Genomic DNA, 27,461 nt, shown 5'->3' on the forward strand with positions numbered 1-27,461 from the left:
GACCTCCTAAATGCTGCTGCACCCAGAGCCAGCCCGCTCTCTAAAGATGTGGTCGCCCCTTCCAGCTGGCTGCAGGCAATTTCTGTCCCTCTCCCTGGGCCACAGAAAGGCAAGGATGTAGTCACTGGGCAGTTGCTCTATAAAGTGCTCTGGCGAGCCTGACCAGTGCTGGAGGGGACAGAAAGCTGGTGTTGCTAGAGAAGGTCCAGCTGTCAGGACAGACCCAGCCGGAACCCCTGACAGGTACCTACAGCATCATGGCAGGGGTGCTAGATCCCCGCCTCGTCCTTGTCCTCCTCGGGGAGAGTCCTCGGGGAGATGTAGGCTTGCAGTTTGTTTCCAGGACCTGGGGGCCTGATGTTAGTAAACATCCCCTTAAATGGGAGCAAACAGATTCTTAGGTTTAAGTTCTAGAATGGCAAGCCTGAGTCGAGAGGGATCACGGCACAGCAATACTGGAACTTTCTGAAGCCGATGAAGCCGATGAAGCCCGACCTTTGCACAGAGTATCTGTGTCCGTGATCCTGGGGGCTGAGATGTCCCACAGCTGCTTCTGCTCTGCTTTCAGTCGGACTCTGTAGGCTTGCTTTTCAACTTCTAGCCGGTGTCCTGTGTATTCTTTGCCTGCTCATGAGTAATGGTCTCATGGCTCTCAGTGTTATGCACAGACCCCAGGGGTGGGGCCAGGGGAGTCCCTAGACTCTTTGAGGGGGTCTATGAGGCTGAAACTATTTTTGCAATTAGATTAAATCATTGTTTTCCTTTTGCTCTGTGTGAATAAAACTTCTGGAATCTCAGTATGAATCAAGGCAGTGACACCAAATGGTATCAGTGGTTACTGTATTCTTTACCTCCATTCATTTGTAGGTTTAAAAAAACAGCCAGTTTCACTTAATGATGGCCTTGATGATGCAAAAAAAAAAAAAACCCTGCTAATTATATTAAATCTCAACCCTTGAGCACACATCTTTTTAATATTCTGTGTGACAAAATGGGAAATGTGTATAAAGCATTTCTCCTGCATATGAAGGATGTTGGTTGTCATGAGGAAAAGGAATTGTGTACCTGAGTTACAAGCTGAACTAGCCTTTTTCTCCCCCCAAAAATACCATTTTTACTTAAAAGAATGACTAGCAAACAGGCTATTTTGAGGTGGGTATTTAGTAGACAATTTCTCGAAAATAAACAGAGCGAGCTTGTCATTTCAAGGAAAACTGATAGTATTTGTTGCCAATGATAAAATTTAAGTTTCCAATTGAAAATTAAAATTTTAGAAAACTTGTCACTGCCACATTGAGTTTGAGAGCGGCCCTTTACTTGAAGGCTTTTTCGACGAGGCCGGCGGGCTCTGGAGGGCTGTGACCGTTCTGACAGTATGTGATGCAACGTGTCGGCACGGGGCTGGGCTGCGCGACATAGTGAGCCAGCGTTTCCCAGTGGCCGCCGCGTGCAGCCGTAAGATCACGCGTGGGGGAACGTCCCGTTCAGGCCGCGGCAGACGCCTGTGCATTTCAGTGCGAGAGCGTGAAAAGTTCACTGCCAGGGTGCTGGGTCCCACACGGCAACGAGCCTTTGAGAAACCGCCACTGGGCGCATCACCCAAGGAGAAAATTCACAATTATTTGAAAAGGCTGTTAAAGTTCCCCTCCCTTTCCTCACTGCGTATCTGCGTGAAGCCAGATTTCCCTCTTGTACTTCACCCAAAACAACGTATCACAAAAAAAATGAATGTTAGAGGGATATGAAAATCCAGCTGTCTCTCCTATTACATTTACAAAAATATAATGTCACTCTTCTCAATGAAATTTCTTTTGGTTTGGTTTTCATAAAAGTATGTATTTATGTAAACATGTTATAAATATGTTATTGTTTTAAACGGGTTAACAAATATATAGTTGAAAAGAGTCTCAGTTGTAGTTTCCAACATGGTAAATATCGATAGATATAATCAACATAAATAAAAGTTCTTAGAGGTCACGATGCTTTTAAAAAATGTCAAGGGGTCTTGTGACCCCAAAGTTGAAGAACTTCCGGGGTAATGGACAGGAGCATGGGGCCGGGGGGTCAGACTAAACTGCTTCCTAATCCTGACTGGGCTGCTCTGCAAAGATCAGACTTGGGAGGTGGTTTTTACTTCTCCGAAAGGTCTTCGTTGTGAACGAGAGGGGATGTGGCGCTGCAGCCATCATTCAGTGACAACACGCAAGGCCTGACCGAGCCAGTGCGAGGGAGGCAGGTCTCCGCTTGGCCTGCGTCGCCCATGAAGAGAGAACACGGAGACACACACGAGAGCCGGCGGGGAGGGCCCACGGGAGAATCGCTTCCCACAGACAGCACGGCCCTGCTCTCTCGTGCATGCAACAGATTCCCGCACCCTGCTCTCTGGAGAAATGCTACGTAACTTTGTTTTTTCTCCTTCTCAGTGAATTAACTGTAATTTTGTTGTGTAAGTGGGCAACTCTGCCTGAGATAAATAATGATGCCTGACGGAGCTGGGAGGCCAGCATTCGAAACACTGACTCTAGACTCAGCGATGTCCCTGACCCAGAGGCCTCCAAGCCGCAGGTTGCTGGGCCTGGCAGCTTCCGTGTCCTCTGGCATCTGTTTTCTTGTCCTCTGCCCCCACTTCTCCCCTCCAGGAGATGGTACGGGGACAGAGGTCAGGGCCACTCTCCTCGGTGAGCTCTGCAAACCACATCTGGCCAGGGGAAGCATCATCATTTCCAAAGCAGGAAATCAGGTCTCCTCCCAAAGCTCTGAAGTTTACTTTGTAATTATAGCCAATTATCTTTGTTATTTCAATCTCTGTTTCAGGAGCTTTGGGGAAAAGCATCGCAGGCCTGTTTTCATGGCATTTTCTTCTCTTTGACGTGTGTCACTTGGCACTCGATTAGCCCAGGGAGGAGGCCCACATCTGGGTCATTTTCTGCAGTCCCCCGCCTCCCCGCCCCCAGGCACAGCGTGGAGCTCACTGCATACTTGGCACTGGCCCACACAGATCTCCGAGGACACGGCCCCAGCCAAACCCAGGGCCTAGGTGTATTTTCTTAGTGACTATCTAGACCTTCGTTCCTTTCCTTGGGCCAGTAGCTCTGGTTACAGCCTCCTTGAGTGTTAGGAGATGCCAGGAGCCGTGACACATACCCAGGAACCTACTTGCTATTCCAAGACAATGGCACACTCAGGTTCCACCCCAGGAGGCAATGGCAGAGCCTGCCAGTGAAGAACACCCCCTGGAGGAGTCTGGGTCTGAGGGCACAGGCTGCCCAGGAGGACGGGGAGCACCCAGGGTCAGGGGAGAGAGTGCAAGCTTGAGGTTTGGTGGCGAGTGTGTCTCCTGCTTGGGCACTAGATTTCTGAAGGTCCCTCGCCTGGCTCTGCCCTCTCCCAGCGCAGGCCCTGTGCTCGCTCACGTGGCCTCCTCCGTCTGGAGCAGTACCCCTGGCCCCCTCCTTTTCTGCTCCTCCCTTCAGACTGAGCCCCAGCTTCATCTCCCCACAGCTGCTCTGTGGTCGTCACGTGGGAGTCAAACGTCTCGACTTCGCGATGCCACAGCAACCTGTCCCTCTCTTGTGCACACTCTTCATCTCACAGGAGCTCCTGAGACGATCGAGCCAAGTTCCCTCCCATAAATCGTGACCCCACGAGTGGAGGGGGTCACACCGTTTTGCTCACAGTTGTCTCCCACGGTAGCGGAGTCCCTGACACACGAGGCACCCAATATGTGTGCTGAGTGAATGGACGAAGGAGGGAGGAACCCAAGAGTGGACGCGGCTTGTGCTGGCCACGCGGGTGTGAGACGCTCGCCCGGCCCAGCTGCACTGCTGCTGGCACGTCCCCGAGAGGCCTCCCTGCCTGGGGGTGGTTTGAGCTCTCCAGGGGCAGAGAAAGGTTTTCCCCACGAGAGTAAGGGCTCTTCAGGAAGGGAACAACGACCCTTTCATTTAACTGGGAGCCTCTGGGGCAGAAGGAACCCCTGAGGAGTTTGGGCTCTGGAATAAGGCTCCTCGGTGGAGAGTGAACAGGACTCAGAACTAAGAATCATCTGTGAAATGGGCTGTTTCAGGTAGAACAGGATCATCCTCCTAGAAGTGTGTGGGGAGCGGATGTTTTGACGATTTCCCCGTGCTGTCTGGGGTCAGACTGAGAGACGGCAGGGGAGTCTAGAAGGCAGAGGGCAGCGCGGGGGTCTGGGGGCGGGGGGAGTACAGAGAAATAGCCGATAACCCCCCCACTGTGTTCTGGGGGGTCGGCAACTTGTCATCTGCCAGGTGGAGGCGTGGGGAGGAGTGCTTCCTATCTGTCCCCTGTCCAAGCTGCTGCGGGCCCCCGGCTGAGGCTCTGCTGCCATCTCCCCTGAGCAGCCTTGCGTGGGACATGGCGGGGAAAGCCTGGCGGGTGTGCTGGGGGACTGCGGGGTGTGCGGGGTACTCACAGCTCTGTCACGTCCCTGGGAATGCCCTTGGGGAGGGCGCGGAGCCCCTTGTTGCCGCATCTCACCACCGTCTCCACGCAGGTGCACTGCTCAGGGCAGCGTGGGCCCAGGTGACAGCTGCTCTCGTCGTTGCCTGTGGAGCGCCCCGGAGTGAGCGTGGCAGGCGACAGACGCCCACAGTGGGGACGGGTGAGCGAGGCTGGGTGTGGGGACCAAGCCGTGTGCAGTAACAGGAAGCCTCGGCTTTGAGCCAGACCCGGACTGTGAGCCCGCTGGTCTCGTGCGGGTGAGGGGAACACACGCCTGCACTGGGTCGGGGGGCGGGGGTGCCCATCTTTACCGCGTTTACGTAATAAGCACTTGGTGGACCAGAGTGTTAGACAGGAAAGAGGCCGCTCTGGACCCGCTCAGGAATGAACCAAACTGAGCCAAGTGGCTGGGGGCAGGGCCTTGTCTATTCCCTTCCTTCACCCCCTTTTCCTCCCTCCTTCCACACAGCCGCTCTGGGTGGTGACTGTGTCCCCAGCCTCCATGACACGTTCAGCAGTTAGCCTATCAACTACTTAACCTGTCTCTAGATAACCTAAAGCCGACCCAGGAAAACTGTGCTGGCTTGAATTTACGCAAATGGCGTGCCCCCCGGGATCCTGCACGGCATGCCCTGGCTCTCCAGGAGTTTCCTAGCCAGTGACAGAGTTTTCCAGGAGCTCGGGTGGAGTCTGTTTCTCATGAGCTCGTCTCTGAGTCTCATCACGGCGCCAGCGGGAACGCCAAGGCCCTGGGCGTCCACGCGCAGCTGTGTGTGGGGTACACTGAGCATCGGCTAACGGGCACACACCTCACTGTGGATGTGGGAGACTAGGGTGCTTGGTCCAACTGTGTCCTAATGGATGGCTGAAAAGCGTCTCGTTTTAGCAAAATCGGTATGCTATGACACATTTGTGACTGACGGAAGTAGAACATCTTTAGAAAGAGGCGCCTTTTCTTAACTTGCACCCAGGGGCGCTGTGGGCTAGCAGCCACCCTGCTGTGTCCTGAAGAGCTCCAGCCACAAGGCCTGCGGGGCAGAGCAGGCTCTCAGGGGGCCTGCGTTCAGTGCCTGCCCCTCCTCCCTTGCACCTTCCTTGCCTTCCCAGGAACTGCCCTGCCCCGCCCCCAGCTTTCTCACCTTCACAGGTAAAGTCCTGGATGGCCACATCCTGGATGGGAATCTCCTTGAGGAAGAATGGCTTCTGGCACCGGGGGTTCCCACTGACGATCCGCCTCTTCCTCAACCACTTGCCGAGCCAGGCCAGGTGGCAGTTGCAGTTGAAGGGGTTGGACAGGAGGTTTCTGGGAGGAGAGACGGGCCCTCTCTGAGCGGTTCCGCTCCTGCTGTGGGAGCTGCCCCAGGACCCTGTTCTGCAACCTTAGGGCCCAGCTCTCCAGGCAGGTCTGCTCCGGGGCCAGAGGCAGGAAGGAGGGGGTCTGGGCAACAGGATGTCGACTCTCTCCTAAAATCCAGACGCAGTCTTCGCAAGTGTGCCATTCCAGACCGCCTCCAATGGACACGACCGTGGTGTCCTCCCTCGTCCTGCCACGTCCTCCCTGCCTGCTGAGCTCCAGCTGTGCGACCTGCCTTTAGCTCCTCATCAGAGATCCTCGCACACTTAGAGCCTCCACACATGCACTTCCTCCTGCCTGGATGAGCCTCTCTGCTGCTGGCTGACCCCTTCCCAACCTTCAGGCCTCAGCCTGCGTGACCCCGTCAAAGAAGTCTTCCCCAAGCCCCTCGTCTAAACAGAAATGCCAAGGTCCGCTCTGTCCCATTCTTCTCCCTCATTTGCCTTCACTGCTCCATAGCACCCTGCAGAGCTTGTAATGATTGTCCCGTGTGTGCCTCCCTCATTGGACTCGGTCCCCTGACGGGAGGCACCGGGTCTGTTGTCTGCCACTGGCGCCAGTGTGACATCAGCACAGTACTCTGCACACATCTGGTGGACGCAATGGCTGGGCTGCTGGGGGGATGAAGGGATGGCGGCAGCTACGCTTCGTGAGCGTTTCCTGGGGGACTGAAGCCAGGCGAAGCACTTTATAAATTCATTCTCCCAGATTCGTCACAACCACTCTAAGAAGGAGGCAACGCTATTCTCATTTCACAAATGAGGAAAGTCAAGCTTAGGGAGGTTGCGTAGAGGGCCAGATGGCCCTTGAGTGGCTAGGATATGACATAGCAATTAAGAGCTCGGGATCAGACTTCCTGGCTTTGAATCCTGGCTCCGACACGCGGTAGCTGTGCAAAGCTGGGCACGTTGCTTCTCGTGTCCAAACTGCCTCCCTGAACGCTCTGTGACTCTACCCCTCTCGGCATCTGCTGTGTCTCTGGAGTCTCAGCATGGAGGCACCTAGCAGGGGTGAGAAGTGGGATCCAATGAACCAACCTACTGGTGCTAGTTCCTAACCTGTCGTCCCCTATCTCGATGTCACTCATTCATTCAATTCATCCATTTATTCAAGAATTAGATAATGAGTATCTACTTAGTGCCAGGCACAGATAGATCTGAGCATTGAGGATAGAGCAGCAAACAAAACAGTTGCATATCACCAAAGGAACAAAACAGTTGCATATCACCTTGTCCTTCTGAAACTAATACTCTAGATGATGGGAGGCAGACAATATATAATTAGCAACAAATAAGCAAATTGTTTAGTATATTAGAAAATTGTCAGTGCTACGGAAAAAATTAGGAGAACGGGGTTAGAGGAACTGGGGGTGATGGCCGAAGGATCGAAGCAAATGACGCTTGAGCAAGGAATGGAGGGAGAGGCGGGAGGCCAGGGGAAAGGGCCGCCCAGGCAGTGGGAACAGCCACGGCCAAGCCCTGCGGTGGGAGTGGGAGGGGCAGGCAGGAGGCCGGCGAGGCTGGGACAGAGAGAGGTCATGAGGGACTAGAACGCGTGGCCTTTACGTCATTCTGTAACTGTGCCTTCTGTTCCCAGGGAGAGGGTGTATGACAACGGGCACAACAGAAGACGTAGCAAGAGCCTGTCTCGTCTGTTTTCCAAAGGGTCTTTGGGGAAGGGAAGGGAGGGAGAATGAACCAGCAACCGAGGTTCACGGAGCCACATGGAACTACTGTGAGCAAACGTAAAGCTAACATACGAGTGTCGGTACTTTCTATACCTCAGGCCCCTGCGTGCATTTTACAAACATTAGCAGAACTGATCCTCATAGTGACCCTGTGAGGCAGATGATGCAGAAGGGACAAATGAAGCACAGAGAGATGAAGTAACTTTTCCCAGGTCACACAGCTAAGGAGATTTGAAGCCAGGAAATCTGGCTCTAGGACCCAACGTCTTAACTATTATTCTAAACAGCCTCCTTTACAGATACAGTGAATTACATGAGCGGGGTGTCTGGAAAGCAGGATCTGAACTCTCGTTCTGATACACACTTAGGCAGCCAGTGAGATCACTTAAAAACCCCTGTCACTGGCCTGCTTAAAACCTTGAGTGGCTTCCTGACGTGCTTTGGATAAAGACCAAAATGGCCCCCAGCAGTCCCGCAGCCTGGCCCTGGCCTCCTCTCTATGCTGGCCTCACACCACGCCCTTTCTCGCTCCATGCTGCGACCGTGCCGGGCTTTGCTCAGTGCATCTGCTCTGCTCCAGCCCACCACAGGGCCTTTGCACATGCTCTTCTCGCTGGCGGAAATGAACTTCTCACTCTCTTGAACAAGCTAATTCCCACTTACCTTCCAGAACACGGTCCAGTGTTCCTCAACAAAACCTAGGCTGGGCTTTCATATGGCTGCGGGCCTCCTGCTATGGTGATTCACTATGCTGTGAGCTCCAGGAGGGGCCACGCCTATGCGTCCTCAGCACCTGGACAGTGCCTGACATGTTGATGGAGTGGACGGTGGGTAGATAACCTCGGCCCAGAGAGCAGAGAGCTGGGAGGGGAGAGATCTGCAGGGCCGGAGCCCCGCGGCAGAGTGCGGTGGGCCCAGGAGGACTTACATGGTGGACAGGGAGACGAGCGTGGTGAAGGCTCCAGGGGTGATGGTGCTGATGCGGTTGTCATAGAGGGACAGCAGTCTCACCGAGCTCAGGCCAGCGAAGGTGTCGTTGCTCACGCAGCTGACCAGGTTACTCCTCAGCATCCTGCAGGGAGAGGGGTGGGGATGAGAGCACAGGCACTGTCCGTTCCTTTCCACAGCAGTGTGTGTGCGTGTGTGCGTGTGTGGGTATTGTGGAGTGTGTCGTGTGTGGATGGCGTGTGATAGTGTGTGTGCATGTGTGCGTGCGTGCGGTCTTAGCAAGCGCTGGGGAATGCCTGATGCCTTTATGCATCCAGCAGGGATTCGGCAGGCCAGCCCTCACAGGCCCTCTCCGACATCCTGCCCCCACCCGTCGCCCTTCGGGCCCCGGGCACTCACAAGGTCTTGAGGCCACTGAGGCCGCGGAACATGCGCCCATGCACCGCCTCCAGCTGGTTCCCCGTCAGCATCAGCTCCTGCACGCCCGCGGCGCCGTCGAAGGCGCCCTCTCTCACTTCCTTGATCTTATTGTTGCTCAGGTTTCTGGACAAAGGGGACAGAATGGACTAGGGCAGACTCAGGGAGGGACTCGCTCGTCCTGCCGCCAGCTGGAGACCCTCAGGCACCCCTGGAGGGACGGCTGGATGGCGGGGAGCTCGGTCTTCAGCACCTGTGCCTGGGGGAGCGGGCACCCAGTCCACACAGGCAGGGCTTCCTTTGTGAAACAGACTGTGAGGGGTTGAAGTCTTTCTTTGCCCTGGGGACTGGCAGACGTAAAGTAGTGATTCTCAAACTCACTTCCTCTCTTCAACAGAGAGCTCACTAAGCCGGGGATCTCAAGAAGAGGGCAGGAGGAAAACCTAGGACAGGCTCCCCCCGTTGGGGTGAGCACTTCCTAGTCACCACACCCTGAGCACTCGTGAGGGGTTCGGCCAACAGAAACACCCCGAGCCCTCAAAACAAGGCCTATCAGATGGCTACTGTTTTTAGCATTGTCTCATTTTATGGATGGGGTGACAGGTTCAGAGAGTTTAGGTCGCACAGCTGATGGAGCTGGGGTCTGAGGCCAGGCTTTCCGGCGCATGAAAAGTCCTCCGGTGAGCCGCCTCTCACTATGAGAATGTTCCTTTGGTGATATGAACACCAGCCTCCTGACATGACTGCTTCGCAGAGGTTGGGGTATGGGTTCTTGCCTTTCCTTAAAGTGGGCTGGGTCCTATTGAGCCTCGGTGCCATTTCCGGTCCTGCCCCCGACTCTGAGAGTAGGCCCTTCCCTCCGCTGCCTGGTCACCGCGAGCAGGCCACACAAGGGCTCTGAGCAGCAAGTGGGTCCTGCAGAGCCACTGGAGCTGTGAGGTCCCTGCTCCCGGCAGGCAGGGGGAGCTGGGAGCCTCCATGGACTACGCTAATGTTCAGGCCTGAAAGGCCTCCCAGGGAGTGGGTGGAGCTGGACGTGATGGAGCTGAGGCAAGATGAGGCAGGAATCCAGCCTCCTGAGCTAGTGGCCGGTCAGGGTCATGCACAGGAACCCTGTTCCGCAGGTGGAGACGGAGCCTGCTGACTGCTGAGCACCCGGAGGCTGTCAGAGCTGAGGGCTTGCTAGAGATGGACCAGCTGCCGGCCCGTTGAGCGGCTGGGCCTACTGAGCCCAGAGAGGGGAGGGCGCGGCGCCAGGTCCCACAGCACTGGCAGGGGACCCGGCAGCCGAGTCTCCAGGACGTTTGCTTCTCTCCAGCGCCCTCCTCACAACGCTCGGGGCTGACCCCCAGCAACCTTTGGGGGGAAAGCCTCTCTCAGTGATGGACTCGGAGCAAGTGGTGGAACTGGGCACCCAAGGGCTCAGTGGAGGCCACCCGCCCTCATTCTAAGTACTGGGCCTGCACGGTGAGGCAGTGCCCACACCTGCAGACAGGTGTGGAGGAGACACGACGCCTCGGTCCCACTCTTGCATCACGTGCCCCTTCCCTGTGCTTCATCAGTGCCTTGTCCCTTCTCTCTGGCCCCCTCTCTCCTGCCAGGGAGACAGGAGCAAGCTCTCCTCAGGACCCTTCCCCCAGGATCGGAGAGTCAGGACTCACCCTGGATCTATGCTCCCTCCCTGCCTGGCTCTCCTTAAACTCGGTCAGTTTTCTTATACGTCCTGGTAGTCCTGGTCCAGGCTAACCCAGGAATGAAGACATGCGCAGGGGAGACTGCAAATTGCCCCCGAATTCGATGTGGGACGAGAGGTGAAGCCTCTCCCAGCAGCTGTAACTCATCCGGACACTGGGGAGTTGAAGAGCCTGGGCCGGGCAATGGAGATGAGTAAAAGCGGCCGTGACGGGGGAGGGTTCCCATTTCCTCACACCTGTTTCTTTAAACGAGCAAAATTAACACCACATTACTGTAAGGCTTGCGAACTGGATTTCCTTAGGCTGGGAGAATGGAAAGCAAGAGGAGAGTACAAAAGGGGACAGAATTTTCCAGAAGACCAGGCTGCTGCTCTCTCTCTCCATCCATCGAAGTACTGTTCAGAAGTGCGGGCAGCGTGGGCTGGAGCAGAGAGCGAGAGAGGCGTGAGGCCAGCCCTCCGGACGCAGACCGGTGCGTCGGCCTCTGCAGACCACCGGAGGGAATCCCGCTTCGGCACCCTGACTCCGCCGAGGGTGGGGGTCTCACAACGGAGAGGACTCGGTCCAGGCGCAGGTTGGTGCAGAGCAACGAGAGGCAGGACGAACGTCACCCTGGGCCCAGCTGCCTCTGTAAGCTGCCGGGCGAGGCTTTCAGACCCTGTTCTCGTTCTCTCAAGAAACACGGAGGCCCCTGTAGTCTGGGGGTTCACATGGTGTCACTGGGACGCTGGAGTCTGAGGAGGCGAGCCTCAGCCTCCTCCAGGGCCATCTCTCTTCAGTCCAAAAACTGTCTGGCTATAGGAACGGATCTGTAATCCTGTCTACAGCCTCCTCCCGGATGAAAAGGCAGTGGGGAGAGAGCTAAGGGGGCTTTTCCGGAAACCGAGGACACGGGGTCCTGACTGAGAAAATGCTCCGGTCCCGTCCCCCTCCTCACGGGCCTGCCCCTCCCCCCGCGGTGGGGATTCTCTTTCAAGCTGCGGTTGCAAGGTCAAATGTCCACAGGGCCCAGGTAGGTGACTTCGCATGGAAGCAAGCCCAGTGGGGACAGCAGTGACCAGGAAAACATGTGCCCCACGTAAGGGGGCAGCTACTCTTCAGCTAACTCGGAGCCATCTGGGAATGTGGGCCCGGCGCTGCTGGATTTTCTGATTTCCTGGAAGATGCCAGAAATCCAGATTTTTTTTTTTTCTGTGCAAACTCCTAATTTGTAAAAGTGAGTGACTTCTTATTAAAAACACAACCGCTGCCAACAAACCCAGCCACGTGGGAGCTGCCATTTTCCAGACTCTGGCTGAGATTCTCCTTCAGAGGAAGCTGACCTGGAAGGCGCCTGAGAGAGGCCTCGCCTGTGCTCTGAATGTGATGTCATTTGAAAATGGCCTTGGCTGACCACGGTACTAATAACCCCTGTGAGTAACGGTTCATACTTCCCCTGTGTCCCTTGGCACAAGTGGTGCTCAGGGAGATGTTATTCTGACATGACGGGTAGGTTCGTCAAGGTTCGGTGGCGCACGGCAGAGTCTCAGCCACTGGCTGTGTTCACTCCCCTTCACCCATGCGCCCTGGCAGGCTTGAGTCAAGAGTGGAACCTTAGGGCCCTGGCCCCACGGTTCTTGAGGGGAGCTCAGCAGACTCAGGCACAGGCACAGCTGGCTTCACCGCTCTGATGGGCAGCAATCCAGCTGACCCACCACCTCCGTGGGGGTGCAGGGGTGGTGACCAGTTCCCAAAACGTAAGCATCTTTTACTTAACGACAGAGTTGCCATCCAGTTACTTTTTAAAAGTGGTTGCCGATGGTGCCTGTTAGGACTAGATTTGCCCCATCGGGTCACTGGCTGGTTGCCGGCATTATTTACATGGATTTGTGCGTGTGTGCACATGCACACACGCATTTACTCTCCTCGCATGGTGTGTGCATTCCCCAGCTAACCTGCCCTGTCACCACCCCGGGCTCCTGGTCTGCTCATTGATTTCTGACCTTGGACAAGTTACTTATTCATTTTCTGTGTTTCAGCTTCCTCATTTGTAGGACGCAATCCCCAACCTTGTTTTTCTCAGTGAGGGTTAAATTAATTAATCAGCACTGTCTGACACAGAGTAACGTGTTGGTGGCTGTTAACGTTGTTGTTGGTAATTACCGCCGCCGCCGCCGTCACGGCCTTGCACCCGGCACCTTTCCACGTTTGTGCCGCTGGCTGCCGGTTCCCGGAAGCGTTTGAGTTTGCGACTCCTGTTTTAAACGTATAGCCGGTTGCCTGGGTTACTCAACTCAGCCGTCCTCTGTCTTCCTGCACTTTCTCGCCCCAGCCCAGGGCCAGGGGCCACGTCTTTCGTCTTATCTCTCCGTGCCCATAAACGACAAGGAAGGTGGATGGTCCTGTCACGCAAATGATGAACCGAAGGCTCAGAAAGGCGGAGGACAATCCCAGGGTCGCACAGCAGGGAAGGGACAGGCCGGTCTGTTCTCGCCTCACATTTCGGTTTCCCGATATCCCCGGCTGCTCCTAAGAAGTGGGACTATTCGGCAGCCCTGACCTACATCCCAGCACGGGACACACGGGCCGGGCTGAGCGACATCTGCCTCTTTCGGTGAGGACTGGGCTTACGGTTTGCCGCGGAGCCCACCACTCCCTCCCGCTGCTTGGATGCTGGGGCTGGGAGTTACTGCCACTTATCCCGTATTTGTGCTGCTGTTTTCCTTGGCGTACAGAACTCGTGCTCTTTACTCGTGTTTTGTCAAAGCAGAAAGGTGAAGGACAGGCTCACAGTGCTTGTGTTTCACCCAAAATGGGAGAATGCATATTTCTTTTTGGAAGTGAAGACTACCTGTTCCTGTTGACTAGGCAAATATGCACTTGGCCGGCTTTACTCATTTTAATACCTGCCAGTATCTCCACATGTATGTAAGTGTCTGTCTTGAGGTTTAAAATAAAGTGTGCATACTCTGGTTTGAATTAAAAAGGATATTTCCTGGCTTCAGACAGGTGCTATTTGGGCTAGGTCCCTAAAACTAGAGGGGAACTAGACCACACAGCCAGCCCGACCCTCACCGGGCCCCACGCGTGCCCCTCTCTCAGCCGTCCCTTCAGAGTGCTCTCCTGGGCCCCAGTCACAGAGCCGTCACTGAAGCCGCAGCCACAGAGGAGGCTGCAGGCAGGGAGGGAGGGAGTCTGAATAGCACTATGAGATCCAGGTGCTGTGCAGGGCAGGAGAAGGTCTCTTTCCTTCTTGCTCGGAGGGGACAGATGAGTGGGAGAGTGGAGAACAAGACAGAAAGACGAATTCTAGTCAATTCTCAGTATTCTACAAAGTCGCCGGGAAGATGAATCAGTGAATGTGGAGCCATTGCTCCCAGGGAAAACACATCGTCAGGCTCCTGGGAGCCTCTGGGTGCTTTTCACCAACCGGGGCATTCCTAACCTCGGTTGGTGTGTGCCTCTGTACAAAGACACCTTACTTAACGTACGTGGTTGACTTATTCGCCCGGCACTCACAGCCCACAGCTAACGCACGCGGGGACAAAACTGCGTAACACGGATTTTCTCCGAAAGACGCCTCACAGCCCTGTGCTTGGGACCGCGAGGCGGCACTCAGCACTGTGCTTTGGCGCCATTCTGAACAGTGAAACTGCCAACGAAAAGTACAGACATGCAAAAAGGTGTGGTACTAAATATACGGCGAAAGGGACACTTGTTTACAGAACGAGAGCGGAAACGAGAGTGTGGCTTTGTGTGACTTTCGCTGGGAACGTGCGTGTGGGGCCACCCTGAGTTTGTCTGCTCTGTCTGTGTCTACCAGGGCCACGGCAGCACCGCAAGTTGTTGATTCTGAGATTACAGGTGAATTTTAGCGAGTAGGCACTTCAGCAAATCTGGGTTCCATGACAATGGGGCTTGACTGCATTTCTTTATTCCAGGGGCAGACCTAGGGAGAGGGGTCAAGGAGAAGGGGCTCGGGGGTAAAGAGCACCTTGTCTGGGCTGCCGTTTCTGCTGGGGCCCTTGGGAAGAAGCCCAGGCCGTGATTACAGATGAACCGTCTGTGAATGGGGTTCTGACACTCACTGGCTGTGTGTCCTTACAGAAGTCATGGAACCTCTCTGAGCCCCTCAGGCTTCCTCATCGGCACAAAGGGGACAGTGAAGCCACCAGCAGGCAGGTGTGCGGGACTAACGAAACGGGGTGCAGCAGGCGGGGAGCACAGTGCCTGACCCAGACCGTGTGCTCTAACAGCTCAGCAGCTTTATCCTGCTGTCTTTGTGCCTTGGCCCGAAGTCCTAGGCAGGGACAGGGGTGTGACGACAGGCAGCCCTGACAGTGGAAAAGCCAATACAGAGGCTCGCAGGTCCTATGCCTAAACTCAGGCTCCGGGCAGACCCCGGAACTCCTAGACTGAAGCCCACGCCGGAAGCAGCTGGCATTTCCACTCCGATGTGCATCACGGGAGCAGAGGCCATTAGAGTCCATTTAAAAGCAAACTTTTAAATTGTTACCTTGTAAAAATTACTAAGTGACATGCACCCTAGACCGCCATATCCCATTGCTGGTCCTTTTCTGAGTCCTCCCACCACCCCTTGAGGTAGATACTAGGTGTGGGGTGGGGGATCGGGATAAGCAGAGGGGACAGAGAGGGTCAGGATGGCCTGGAATGCACCTCTGCACAACACTTGACAATTTAAAAACAGAGAAATTTCATTTTGGTCTGTGTCTTCACATCCATGCCCCAGGGGCCTGCTTTCCAATACATGCCCGTGGCAGGGGTTCGGGGAGGCTGAGGGCCTGGACTGGAGCCACCTGCACCCCGGCATTCCCCACAGTCTGCCCAGTTCCCGAGCTGACTTACATTTTCCGCAGGTTGGGCAGCTTCTTGAAGATACCAGTGGCCTCTAGGACAGATATCTCGTTGTCGTTCAGTCGCCTGCATGGGAAGCAAACAGAGGAGGTGGGCACCTCCTTCACTGCCCTCTATGGCGCCTCCCACAGGACCCTCATGGCTTCAGCTGACTTGCAGCCTGGGCCTCATACTCAGCCAAGATGGAGAGAGCCATGGAAAACTTCAGCGTCTGCCCAATCAGCCTGGGGGTAGGGGTAGGGTGGAGGGGAGCAGGGAGAGGGGGAGTGAGAGGGGCAGGAAAGAGAGGAGGCCGGGCCCCTCCCCCTGGAGGAAGCCCCTTTGACTGGGTGAGTTGTACTTTTGATTATTCAGCACCCAATCAATCAATTGCCAATGATCTACCTTTATTTGTAGGGTACCGACGACAACTCTGACCCCCTGGCCCTGGAAGTTTCCCCTGGTTCTTCCAATCCTCCAAGCCTCTCAGCTCATTCCTGACCACCTCCCTATGCTGGGGGCCGCTCAGGGACCCCTCACCCAACCCTCACGCATGCTCAGGGCAAGCAGGAGGGCCAAGAAGGCTGTGCCTCGCCGTGTCCTACTGTGACTTGCGAAGGCAAAGAAAACAACAGTAGCAGTGAAGACCCCTGTCATTTACACAGGGCTTGCGCTGTGCCCGGGCTCAGATGAGTTCTGGGCTTGCATTCCCTGGGCCTTCCTAGCCACCCTAGGGGGTAGGGTCATTGCCTCCATGTCACAGTTAAGAATCCGAGACTCAGATCTGAGAGGCCACGGACCAGTCTTAGGAAGACTGGAAAAGACAGGCATCGGACCCCGGCCCAGCAGCCCCCATGTGCCCTCACCCCCGCCATGCTGTGACTTTTCAGCTTTTCCTTTTCTGGATAAATCAACACACCCCTTTAGTAGCATGGGTGACTGGAAGCTCAGATAAAGCTAATCATCCTAGTTGCTTTCTCGCCTTCTGACAATTACTTGTTTAACACCCATCTTTCTGGTTATATTAGACACTTCATATGGGTCAGGAGGGACCATCTGCTGCTTTGTTCATTGTGGAAGCTGGTGAGCCTAGCACAGCGCCTGGCTCACAGTAGGTGTTCAAAAAACATTTATAGAATGAACGACCTGTCTTTAAGTGCGAGCAAGTTGTCCCCAGGGGATGCCTGCGTGTCTGCCCTCAGCTCAGCACATACGAGACAGCCAAGGAGTGCCCACGCGGCTGAGCCAGGCGGGGCCACCTCCAGGAGCCTCTGCTGGGGCCGGCTCAGGGTGACTGGGTGTATGGGGACGTGGGAGACTCACGCCCAGGCAGGACTTACAGATCGGCGACGTATTCGGGGAGGTGGCTGGGGATGCGGGCCAGCTTCTGGTTGGAGCAGTCCACAATGGTACCCTCGCAGCGACACTTCTCGGGGCACACGAGGTCCATGAAGCACTCGCCGCTGAACCTGCTGCGGTAATCCTCTGAGCCTGGCGGGGGCCAAAGAGGGGCGTCAGCATCGCCGGGGCTCCCAGCACCTGGCGAGGCTGTGGGCGGTGGGGGTGGGGGTGGGGTCCGGCGACAGACGCAGCGTTCCTGCATTTTTTGGCCACCTTGCTGGTGCTCTCCCCATCCCCCAGCCTCCCAGGCCCTGGCTTTCCAACTGGTCTTTGACATTCACCACTCAGTCCTCTCGGAAACCAGGTTCCAGCTCCTTGGGGTCCTAAGCTTTTGTGGGTCACGGCCCTTTCTGAGAAGCTGATGAAAGTTAGGGGTGTTCTCCTCAGAGAAATGCTCCTAGGCACATGTGCACAGAATGTTGCCCACAAGTTAGGGGGCTACTTAGTCCGTGATGGCCATGTTCATGACAATCCAAAGGAAGGCATCTTGACAGGGTTCTGATGGGGGCGAGGCCAGGAGTGGGAATAAGGTAAGGGAAGGGGGTCCCCAACTTAGCTGTCCTCGGGGCCTCAGTAGGTAATGGAACAATAAAGGAGGCCCAAAATATGGTCACAGATGACCAGTGACACCTGGCTTCGAAACAGAAAGGCAATGCTGAGAGCTGCGGACCTGGGGAATCGGAGCCCACTGCCCTAATGCTTGGGAATTGGGCTCAGGTTGCCTGATAATCCTTTAAAAAACGTTGATAATGAATTCAGATTTAAAACACTGTGAAGGCAAGGACGACTCTTGTGAGCGTGCAACGCGGCCCCTCTGCTTTGAGAGAAAGCTCTGCTCAACTAGTGAAAGGCCAGTTCCGATGAGCTCAGAGCAGCTGGAGCTAAGATTTGTTTTTCCAAAATTTAATTTCTCTCGAGGTTGCACAGTAATGGTAACAGCACCACCAATGTGCTAAGAGACACCCTGGGGTGCTGCCCTAATGATCAGAAATGCCCTCCCCCATGCCCCCGCCAGCACCTTGGCAAACCTCTGTGAGACCATGAACCGCCCCAAGGGGCCTAGGGGAACCGTTTCCCCCATCAGACACCAGCTAGTTGATGGGGATTGTGGGCCTTTATTATTGCATCATCGACGTTTCGCGAGCACAATGCTAGTCACAAAATAAGAGCTCGGTCCACGTTCGTCCAACACATCAGTGGGTGCCATAGCGCATCGGGTGTCCCGTACGTGAGTATTTCTTAAGTGTTTCGGAGAGTGTGAACATCGTCTGTTTGCTTAGCCAGTCGAGGTGGACCTTGGTGGCCCTAGCTGCACTAGGGGCTGCGTGGGGTCCTGGCAGGACTGAGGGGCCAGCTGTAGAGGGCGTGGGTTTGTCCGGGCTTTGCCGCTCACTCGCCTCAGTCTCTCCACAGGTACGACGGGAACCAAATAATTGCCCCTGTCCCACAGGGGTTGTGGAGATGTGGGGGAGATCAAGGCCGCGAAGGGTCTCTGGGAAAGGATCGAGGGTTGCACAGACATTTGTGATTCTACTACTGTTTTTTCTAGAACCTAGTAGAACATTTGGCATGTTGGGAGCCACCAAAACATCAGTGTAGCTAGTGATAATAGCTGACACTTACTGAGCATAGACCACGAGCCAGACACTATTCTTTGAACTTCAAATGAGTGAGCACATTAAAACCTCAAAACACTCTGAGGCTTTTATGACTCTACTCTATGCATGCGGAAACTGAGGCCTGCAGGCCGCAGGGCCTGGCCGAGGGGTGAACCCAGGCGGCTGCTGCCAGGGCCCACGTGGCCGGCATTGTGCTCTACGGCAGGCGTGCTCTCTGACAAAACCCTGCTCCCGTCCTTCTAGGGCCAATCGTGAAGTCCCACGTGGCAGAGGTGGACTGAACGGCACGTTCCTGCCGTGGGCCGCAGGGAGGCAGGAAGCAGATGTCTTCCGCCCCCTCAGCTCTCCGTCATCTACCTGCGCTAAGTCCTGACTGGGAATGAACTTGGTGGGCCTCTGGTTCCGAAGCAAAACTTCTACCTAAAGCAAGGGGTCAGAGGCCTGGAGCTGCCCCCCTTCCCTCTCCGCTCCCTCCCCCCTCCTTCCTTCACCCTGTCTTCTACCCCCAGGGCTTACATGAGCAAAACCTGCCACTGGTCCCCCTGGTTATTTGGGTGGCTTCCTGGTCCAACACCTTATGCAAATCTCCTGCCCTTAGCTTGCCAGCATCCCTCCCACTGAATGGCTCTGACCTGGGCCATTTCCTCCAGACACATCAGTGTGCCCAGTCCTGGGTGAATTTCATTTTGCAAACCAGGCTGAATGACAACTCTCTCTTGTCCCCTGCCAGTGGTTCCCCGTGGTCACTGTATGAAGGGGCGTTTCGTACATTTGCGTAAGTTTTTTCCTTCAGAAGGTGTGTACGATGGGATCCTTGCAAAGCGGAGGCACCCTGAGTATTGATACAGGCAGAGAGACAGGAGGGAGCCGTCTGCTCCCGCACATGAGCCTGAAGATGCGTGCCGGCTGGGCTGCGTCCGGGGACAGCCGCCGATTAAATGCGTTTTCGTTTTAATCAAGGTGAGAGCGGCTGTAGTTAGCAGGAATCGCTCTCTGTGGTATAGTTAGATTATAGCGGGAAGACCTCTGCGATGGAGCCGCTGACCCATTTTAATAAAACGATTTTGCAATTAGTTTCGATGGACCGGTGTGTTCTTTCCAGCACTGGCCCCCTGCTGTTTCAGTTACTGCCCTGGTCTGTAATAACGAGGGGGTGGGAGTGTAATATTTTATATGAGTGGGAGCCAGAAATGTTAATGGCATATGTACGTAACCGAAAGAGTTTGTTCCCCAGCCACAGCCAGCCTCAAATGCCACCTCTATCACTTCATATTTCATTACTGAAACTACCCAGAGTTTCTCGGAGCCATTTGTTATGCCTAATGCTCATAACCGCCCAAAAGTATTTTTAACTTTTCTAGAGCTTTAAAAGTCAATTTCAATCTCAATGCATATTTGTCACTGCCAGAAATACTTAGTAGGAGAGGAGTAACTGAAATAGGCTGCCGCTTCTTCTCTCTGGGGCAAGTTCTGACGGGAGAGATCTCGAAGGATTTGAAGAAGGGTCATAAAACTAAACTCTGGCTGAAACGGCTCTTGGGACAGCTGAAGTCACCTGGCGTTTTTCCTGCCCCTGCCCCCGCGGTCTCCTCCCCTCTCCCGGGCTCAGAACAACGACACTTGGTACGTGATCATGGAGAAGCTTTAATAGACTGGGGGGGCGGACATCCACAGCAAGGCGATGTTATTACGAATCCCTGCCCTACAGCCACTTCCTGGGAGAGGATGTATGTAACTTTTGGGAGTCATGGGGTTTGGGCAGGTAGGGAACCAAAGTTCCCATTCTTTGGATGGACTTGGCTGCAGGGGCCCGTCCTGGGCCCGGGGTGGCTACCGCCATTAGCAGTCTGCATTCTGCACCATTCTTTGGGCAACCCGTTTGTTGAGCGGAAGTCACAGACTCGCCGTTATCTGATGACCTGGGACCAGTCAACACACGTGTCCGGAGCTCTCTTCTACCTCCGATATCCCTGAGACGGGTAGGATAAAAGGAAGAAGGCGCAGACAGAGGACCCTGGGGGAGGAGGAGGCCCGCCGGGGTTCATCAGCTTGAAAAAGAGTTACGTGGACCAGCAAAGGGCCGTTCCGTCGTGGATGGGATCAGGAGAACACGGCCAGGCACACGGCTATCCACTCGTGGGCCAAGGCCAGCGCATCAGACACCAGTGGCTAGCAAACGCCGACTGTTTTGCCATTAGTTTGGTGACCAGTTGGGCAAACGGCTGTCCTAGCAACTTATCCCCACCAGTGTGTCGTGAATGTAGCCATGTGCCTCAAAGCAGAGGGAGATGCTCGTGGCCTGTGGCTGGGCGCAGCCTGGTGACAAGCCTTCTGCTGCAGGACCAGGGAGGTGCTGACGGAAGGACACCGTTATGGACACACCCCAAAAGGCCTGGGCCCTGGCATGGAGGGGCAGCACCGAGGAGCTCGGAATGCCCCCTGCTCAGAGGGAATGGGGATTTCTCTGGGCCGAGGACTGGTTCTGTACCAAATGGATCTTGGTACATCCAGGCTGGCCAGGAGGACCCAGTTAAACAGGGCTGCTTGTTTTCCTTCTTACTCACGTTCTTCTCCATTAACAAAAGGAAGCTTGAAAGGGAACATTAAAAAGAAATTGCAACTCCCTATCCATTCAAGTCAAGGTCTTTTTGGTTTTATAATTCAAAGCAAGGGGTCTGTGGACAGTTGGGAAGGCCGAGTATTACAGCCGTAAAGAACATTCCTGCTGAACGCTCTTGACCCTTGAACTACCTTGACCCTGGGCAAGTTAGTTAACTTGTCTGAGACTCAACATCCTCGTCTAGAGATTGGGGCTTATAGATAGGGTTGGTGTGAAAGTTAAAAAGGTAACGACGTAAAACCGTTCAGTGCCTGGCCTATAGTAAGCACTCAATACACAGTAAAAGAACTCGGACGGGTAAGCTGGACTCCCCATTCCTCAGCCATGCTGGGCCCCTGGCGAGTGGTGACCTGAGAGAGAAGTCAAGGAGAGTCACGCACACCCCTTGGGAGCCCAGAGTCCACTCCTGGGCCCAGGCCAGGGTTTGGTTCCCATCACAGCTGTCTCTCATGGGCTAGGACACAGACTCCATGGCATGAACCAACGACACAATCTTCTAGTTATCCTGGGTCTAGGATTTATCATGAAACAAGCAGAATGGGAGGCACCAAGATCCCTCTTTATTGTCAGAGGCAGCAGGTTTCTGCAGGGCCCCCATGTGGCACTGAACTAGCCCCATGTAAGGAATCCGGTTCTTTGGCCTCCATGCTAACTGTGCTTGGAAGGTCAAGGAGCCAGACTAGACTTCACGCTGCACGGGGACCAGGGCCAAAGCGCTCATGAGAAGAGGGGTCAGGTTCAGAAGGAGTCTTACAGGTTCAACCTAAAGTCTCGCCATTCTTGTGCTCACATTCCTCCCCTATTGGAAGCATCGAGATGGCAGGTGGCAGTGAGATAAGTCACGAGCAGTACGACCTCTGGGTTAGCGACCACTTGGGAAAATGACCTTGGGCCGGGACTCTTCCATGAAACAATGGGACATATGCCTTGGGTGTACCTGTTCCCTTTGAAAGAAGACAGACGATGATTTCTGAGCTTGAATCTGTCTGCCTTTCTCACTGGCTGGGGCATGGCGGCTCCGCCAGGGGCAGGAGGTGTGGGTGCGGAGCGTGGCTTGCCCCAGCGTGCCCCTCCACACCCACTCCAGCCCTTGTCTGCTCCTTAGAGGGGCAGGCACTCCGAGAACCCCCCAGGCTCCCACCCCGCCCTCGGGGAGGCTGGCAGGCGGTGGGCTGCGGTGCTCCAGAGCAGAGAAGAGGTGTCCAGCGGCGGCGGCCATGCTGCAGGAGAGCGCGGTGCTTTCCGCGGTGCTTGACAGAACCATGTTCCGTTTCCATCGTTCCACCACATGGTTAGATCAAGCACAAAGGAAAGCCCCGCGGCGACCGGTCAGAGTCAAGGTCAGGAAGCAGCGTCAGAGAGAGGACAGGAGCGTTCAGAGGAAGCAGCGTGGAGAAGCGGAAGCCGGAGCAGGCCCCCACTGAGTGTGGTTAGTGCCAGGAGGGGGGCTCCACGGGAGCACTTCTGAAGACAGGAGTCCCCTGCCCCGTGTCCCGCCCCAGGGGAGACACAGGAGGAAGTGGGGGGGAGCATGGGGGGAGACTAGTGGACACTCCTGCTCAGGAGTGTCAGGGCGGATCGGATCCTTCCTGAGAGAATTAAGACGTCCGGTGTCTGTGGTCATATCGCAGGCCTGAACTGAGCCCCTAAACCCCACTCGGTGACACCCTCTGATCTGGCAAGACATCGAACTCAGCGGAAGCATCTTCTGCCTGCTCTGCAACCTCGGGCCCACCCCCGCAGCAGGTGGTCCCATCACAGCCTACTCCCCCAGCCCCTTAGACAGAGACAAGCCACAGTTCCCAGGAGTCTAGCAAAGCCGCAACGATCTTCTTTAGGAAAAAGTCCTTTGATGGGCCGCAATTCGGGAGCCTCCGCCCGGTATCATCCGGGGTCCCCAGAAACCCTCTGGCTGACAGACGTTCCTCTCAGATTGCTGGAGGTATAATGCGGGGGGAGGGCTAGAACTGAGAGAAAACGCATGTTCCTAGCCAGGGAGAATGACAGGAGCCAGCGGGGCCCTGGGTTTGGGACTAGACACCTACAGTCACGATGGTTTGAGAACACCGATTTTCACAGAGGAGGTGACGATGTCCCTTACGATGCAGGGCCTCTTTCAGATGAAGAGAAGGAAGGAAAGGGGGAAGACACCAGATTCTGGGCTCTTTCTTGATATTTCCTGGTTTTCCCCACGGCTGTGGGTCACGTGAGTGGGTAAGGGGAGACAGCAACCACCTATTTTGGATGCCAAGGGCCCAGATGAGGGCGCACCATGACATGAAGAGGCCAGGGCCAGGTGACTGGGACCCACCCCGCCCTGCCCTCTGACAGGAGGGATGGGGTCGCTGTTCCTCCACATCATGTTTTTGGGACAAGATGGTCTCAGCATCTCGGCAGTGCATGGGTCACCTGCCATGGTTGACCAGTTAGTCATGGTCGCTGTACCACTCTGGGTCTGGCCCGTCCTCTTTCTAAGCCCTCCCACCTGATCAAATGGAGCTGGCCACCGGCATCCAGCCTCGGCTTCGCTTTGACCGCCAGAGGTGCCAGAGCGGGGCTCTGTAAACACTCTGGTTTGGGGATTTTGTATTCAAGTTTGATTAGGCCCTCAGGACCAGGGCAGGGAAGATCCATCCCTCTCATTCCTGCCTCCAGGCCTTAAAATCGTATCTCCTTCTCTCCTTGTCCTCAACAGAAAGAAGTAGAGGGACTACGGAAAAAGTTACCCTGAATCTTCGAAGTACGTCAGAAGTCCTGGGTTTCAGATCTTGTCCTGTACACACTACCCTAAACCGTAATAAAACTCTTCTGCTGTGCGGGCCCCAACTTTGTCCTCTCTAGCATGGCCTGGGTGGTCCCCAAGGGCTCTGAAACTTGATTTCCCTGAGTGGTGTCTTGCTGTCTGCCATCTTTGGATATAGGACTGTGTCACCACCCTCTGTACTTTTCACCATGAGAGTTTCTTCTTGCCGACTGGATCTCCACACACAAATCGGGCAGGCAGGATGGAAGACAGACAGCATCTTCCAATTGCTAAGTGCTCCCCCAGGGATGGGCTTGGGGTCCCAGGCAGCCAGATGGTGCCTTTTCAGGAGGACTTAATCTGATGGTCAGATTACGCGGACTGCAGCCTTCACCTCTAACCTGATCTTGCTGCCCAAGGCGGTGGGTGCAGCTGACAGAGGCAGACACAGGGCAGCTGGAAAACCAGACGCCCCGCCCACGGAGGGGTTTTATGCATTGCAGGAGCAGCCCTCAAATTGGCTCCTAATCACATCAGCTGTCTTTGCAATGGGGTGCTTTTAAGGGAAAGTAAAATGCAGAGTTATTATCTGTCCAACCCAGTATGTGTCACCTGCCCCTCCTTTCTTCTGAAGCTTCCTGCAAACAGAGCTTTAGATCTACAGCTTCTGTCTCCCCCAAGGCCAGGGCCAGTCTGGGCCCCAGCGTTTCTCAAAGCCAAGGCCTTTGGAGCTCAGGAGTAGCTCTCTGTGCCTTTCTTCTCTGCAGCTACAGAAAATACAAACACGTTGAATGCCATACGTCAGACTCATTGCCGCTCTAACGTTCTCTACCTTTATAGAAATAATCTTTCTGCTTGGTATTGATCAAAACAAAAAAAAAAAAAAGAAGAAAGAAATTTAAGAGAGGGTCAATCTAAGAACCCTGCCCCTTCTCCCTGTCTGTTTACTCCTACCCCGGATAGGAAAATAAGCTAGGCCCCTCCGGTGCAAAGGCAGGCAGGTAGGGGCAGAGCCGGAGCCAGAACTGGCTCTCCCGCACGGTTTCCCGGGTCTGACTGCTGTTTTTCTCTATTTGTTTTTTTCTGCACCTCCCCGCGCCCGCAAGCGCAGCCTACGGTCATTCCGAGGAAACTGCCGAGACTGCGTCCCGGGAAGACGCCGGTCCTCGGACTGTGGGCCGGTTCCTTTCCGCCCTTGCCTCCCAGAACCCTGGCAGATCTGGGGCCCGAGACAACGACAAGACCTCTGTGAGACCAAGGGGCCGGGCTTGACAGACGGCACGCTGCCTCCCTCTACCTTTCATCGCTCTTCTCCTTGGGCATAACTGCTTGTCAGAGCTAATGAACTCAGCCCTGGCCAGACGGGGGAGAAACAGAGGGGAGAGAGGTGTGAGTCACGAGGAAAGGCCCCTGGAAAGGATGGTTGTGCCTCGGGTGGCAGCTCTGGGCTAGGCGAGGATGTTCCTCCGAGACGCTGCCAGCTCCAGAAAGGAACTTTAGGAAAGAGTTCAGGGGTGGGGTAGGGGGTTGGGCGGGGCCATAAGACTGAGAAAGAAAGACATTCAAGCAGCTGGACCTCCCTCTCTTCTCCTAGATGCTACCTGGGGTCTGGCCCTGCCTCCACCGCTGCAGGCTGTGACCTTGGGGTGCCCCATCACCTCCGAGCCCTCGACCCCCTCCGCTGCAGCGTGGGAGACTTGTCCTGCTGACTTCGCAGGGCTGCTGAAGAACAAGATCGCAGCAGAGGCACTCAGCGCAGTGCTCGCCTTTCGGCGAGAAACTGCTTTCAAAACTGACACCGTTATTCTGGGAAGACAAATCGGGAGCAGCGTCTCATACTGCCACATACTCTCTAGGTATTTGCTTTTGTTGGGGGGTGGGGGAGGCATAAAAAAGGAAGCTAAAGTGTACCGCTCTGGAGACACGGACTAAATAATCCGACTTAGAGCACGAGAACAACCTGCAGGGAGCAGAAGTCTGCCTGCTGGTCCTCTCCTGGCGACCAGCGCCCACGCTGGCATCCTCCCCGAGAAAACTCTCTCACATAAGGCGCTCTCGGGCGGGGAGAGAAGGAAGGTTCTCGCTGACACACAGATTGGAGGGTTGGCTCCGGCCCGTCTCAGCACCTCGTGCGATCAATCTCTCACCATTGGGAGCACAGTGCAGCCTGGTGATTCTTTTTCAGTAGCAAATGACACAAATGATAGTCATTTTTTAACTGCCTGTTCACCTAGCTCTTGGGTCAAGGAGAGCTACTTCTCTTTCCAAGATGAGCTGAGAATTCCCCTGCCATTCACCCCTGCGTCTTTCCTGGGTGCAGTGGGGAACAAGGTTTGTAGAGACGGCTTGGGAACTGGAGAGCGAGGCTTTGCTGTCTTCCTGAGCAAAACTCTGCTGATCTCTCCGTAATCAGAACGGAGCAGTCTGAGGTGAGGGAGACAGCTGGCGAAAATGTCTGTGAAACCTATAATGCACTGTGGTCGAAGGACTGCGACAAGGTGGTCTTAGACGGGATGAGAGGCCCCCAAGATGACCTGCGCCCACTGCCTGGCCCGGCGTGCGTCTCTCTGCCATTTGGACAGCACGCTTTAGGAACTAAAACAAATGTGGAGAGGCTGCCCCAGCCTCCAGCTTCTACCCAGCCCTGGAGACATGCTGCCACCTGGGCTCCGTCTCTCTTGAAACAGTGTATCCGCCCAGACCATGCTTTTATTGTGTGCCTGTGTTTTATTTTAAATCCATAAGGTAATTGGTTTTCTGCAGGACTAACTGAATTTCCCCAATTTAATTTGCAAAGATGCTCCCCAGGAGCCATTACAGCACTCGCTGTCCTCTAGATTGGATTACTGGCCTCTCCGGGCCGCTGTGCTGAGTCGGGAAGCGGGGCCCAGCCCTGTAACCTGATTACCTGAGCAGCGGAACTTCTTGCTCTTGACCTGGCTGATGCGCTTGTTGGCCAGCCGGCGTGGGCTGCTGCAGCGGGCCCCGCTGGTCTCGATGGGGTTATCCTGGAGGTAGTCTGCCAGCCACTTCAAGTGGCAGTCGCACACGAATGGGTTTTGGGCTAAGTGGCTGCGAGAGGGAGGGGAGTTAGTCAGGAGTGACCCGTGGTGTCTGCTCCACCCCCACCCACCTGGTGCTGGGGGAGGGGGCAGGCTTCCACCCCTCATCCCTCATCACTTTGGAGGCCTTAGGGGACGTGGAAGCTGCTTTTAGACAGGACTCAGAGGGGGCCTGGGGCCTGCCGCCTGCAAAAGACAGTCACAGGTGCAGCTGGCTGTGGTCTGGGGACTCAGCCTGCCCCCCACTCGGGGCAGGACCCACCACTGAGAACCTCAACTCTCACCACACCAATTCTGACGGGCAAAGCAAGCCGCAGGCCCAGGGTTTACACTTAGAGCAGACTGCACTTTACTCCTCCGAGCTCAGTAACACCAAGCGCGTAAAGCAGCTGGCATGGCGGCTGGCACATGGTGGGTGTTCCATATATAGTAGCGGGAACTGTTATTATCTGCAGCATCGTGAGAGCAGCACCGTGGGCCTTGCTTCCCCCGGCTCAGGAAGAAATCTCTGCAAAGCGCTGCACACAATGCTTGGCACATGGCAGGGGGTCAGTATGTAGCAGCTGTTCGTGCTCTTTGTTGGTTGCTATCTCTGGTTCCCGGGCCAGTAGGTGCCAGA

At 55.2% G+C, this 27,461-nt stretch overlaps 1 protein-coding gene across 2 annotated transcripts in view; it reads right to left on the bottom strand.

The window, feature by feature from the left end:
* SLIT3 (slit guidance ligand 3) overlaps positions 1-27,461 on the bottom strand; it is a 538,957-nt gene that overhangs the window by 49,292 nt on the left and 462,204 nt on the right. For both annotated transcript variants that reach the window (XM_039877365.1, XM_039877366.1), the window contains exons 14-20: positions 26,689-26,852; positions 16,738-16,888; positions 15,410-15,484; positions 8,853-8,996; positions 8,434-8,577; positions 5,604-5,767; positions 4,436-4,568 (exon numbers count right to left, since the gene is read on the bottom strand). In XM_039877365.1, the coding sequence (XP_039733299.1) occupies positions 4,436-4,568; positions 5,604-5,767; positions 8,434-8,577; positions 8,853-8,996; positions 15,410-15,484; positions 16,738-16,888; positions 26,689-26,852 (975 nt within the window). The remainder of the gene's footprint in view (positions 1-4,435; positions 4,569-5,603; positions 5,768-8,433; positions 8,578-8,852; positions 8,997-15,409; positions 15,485-16,737; positions 16,889-26,688; positions 26,853-27,461) is intronic.

Source organism: Pteropus medius, unplaced genomic scaffold, assembly GCF_902729225.1.
Source record: "Pteropus medius unplaced genomic scaffold, Ma_sr-lr_union100, whole genome shotgun sequence".
Taxonomy (NCBI): Eukaryota; Metazoa; Chordata; class Mammalia; order Chiroptera; family Pteropodidae; genus Pteropus; species Pteropus medius.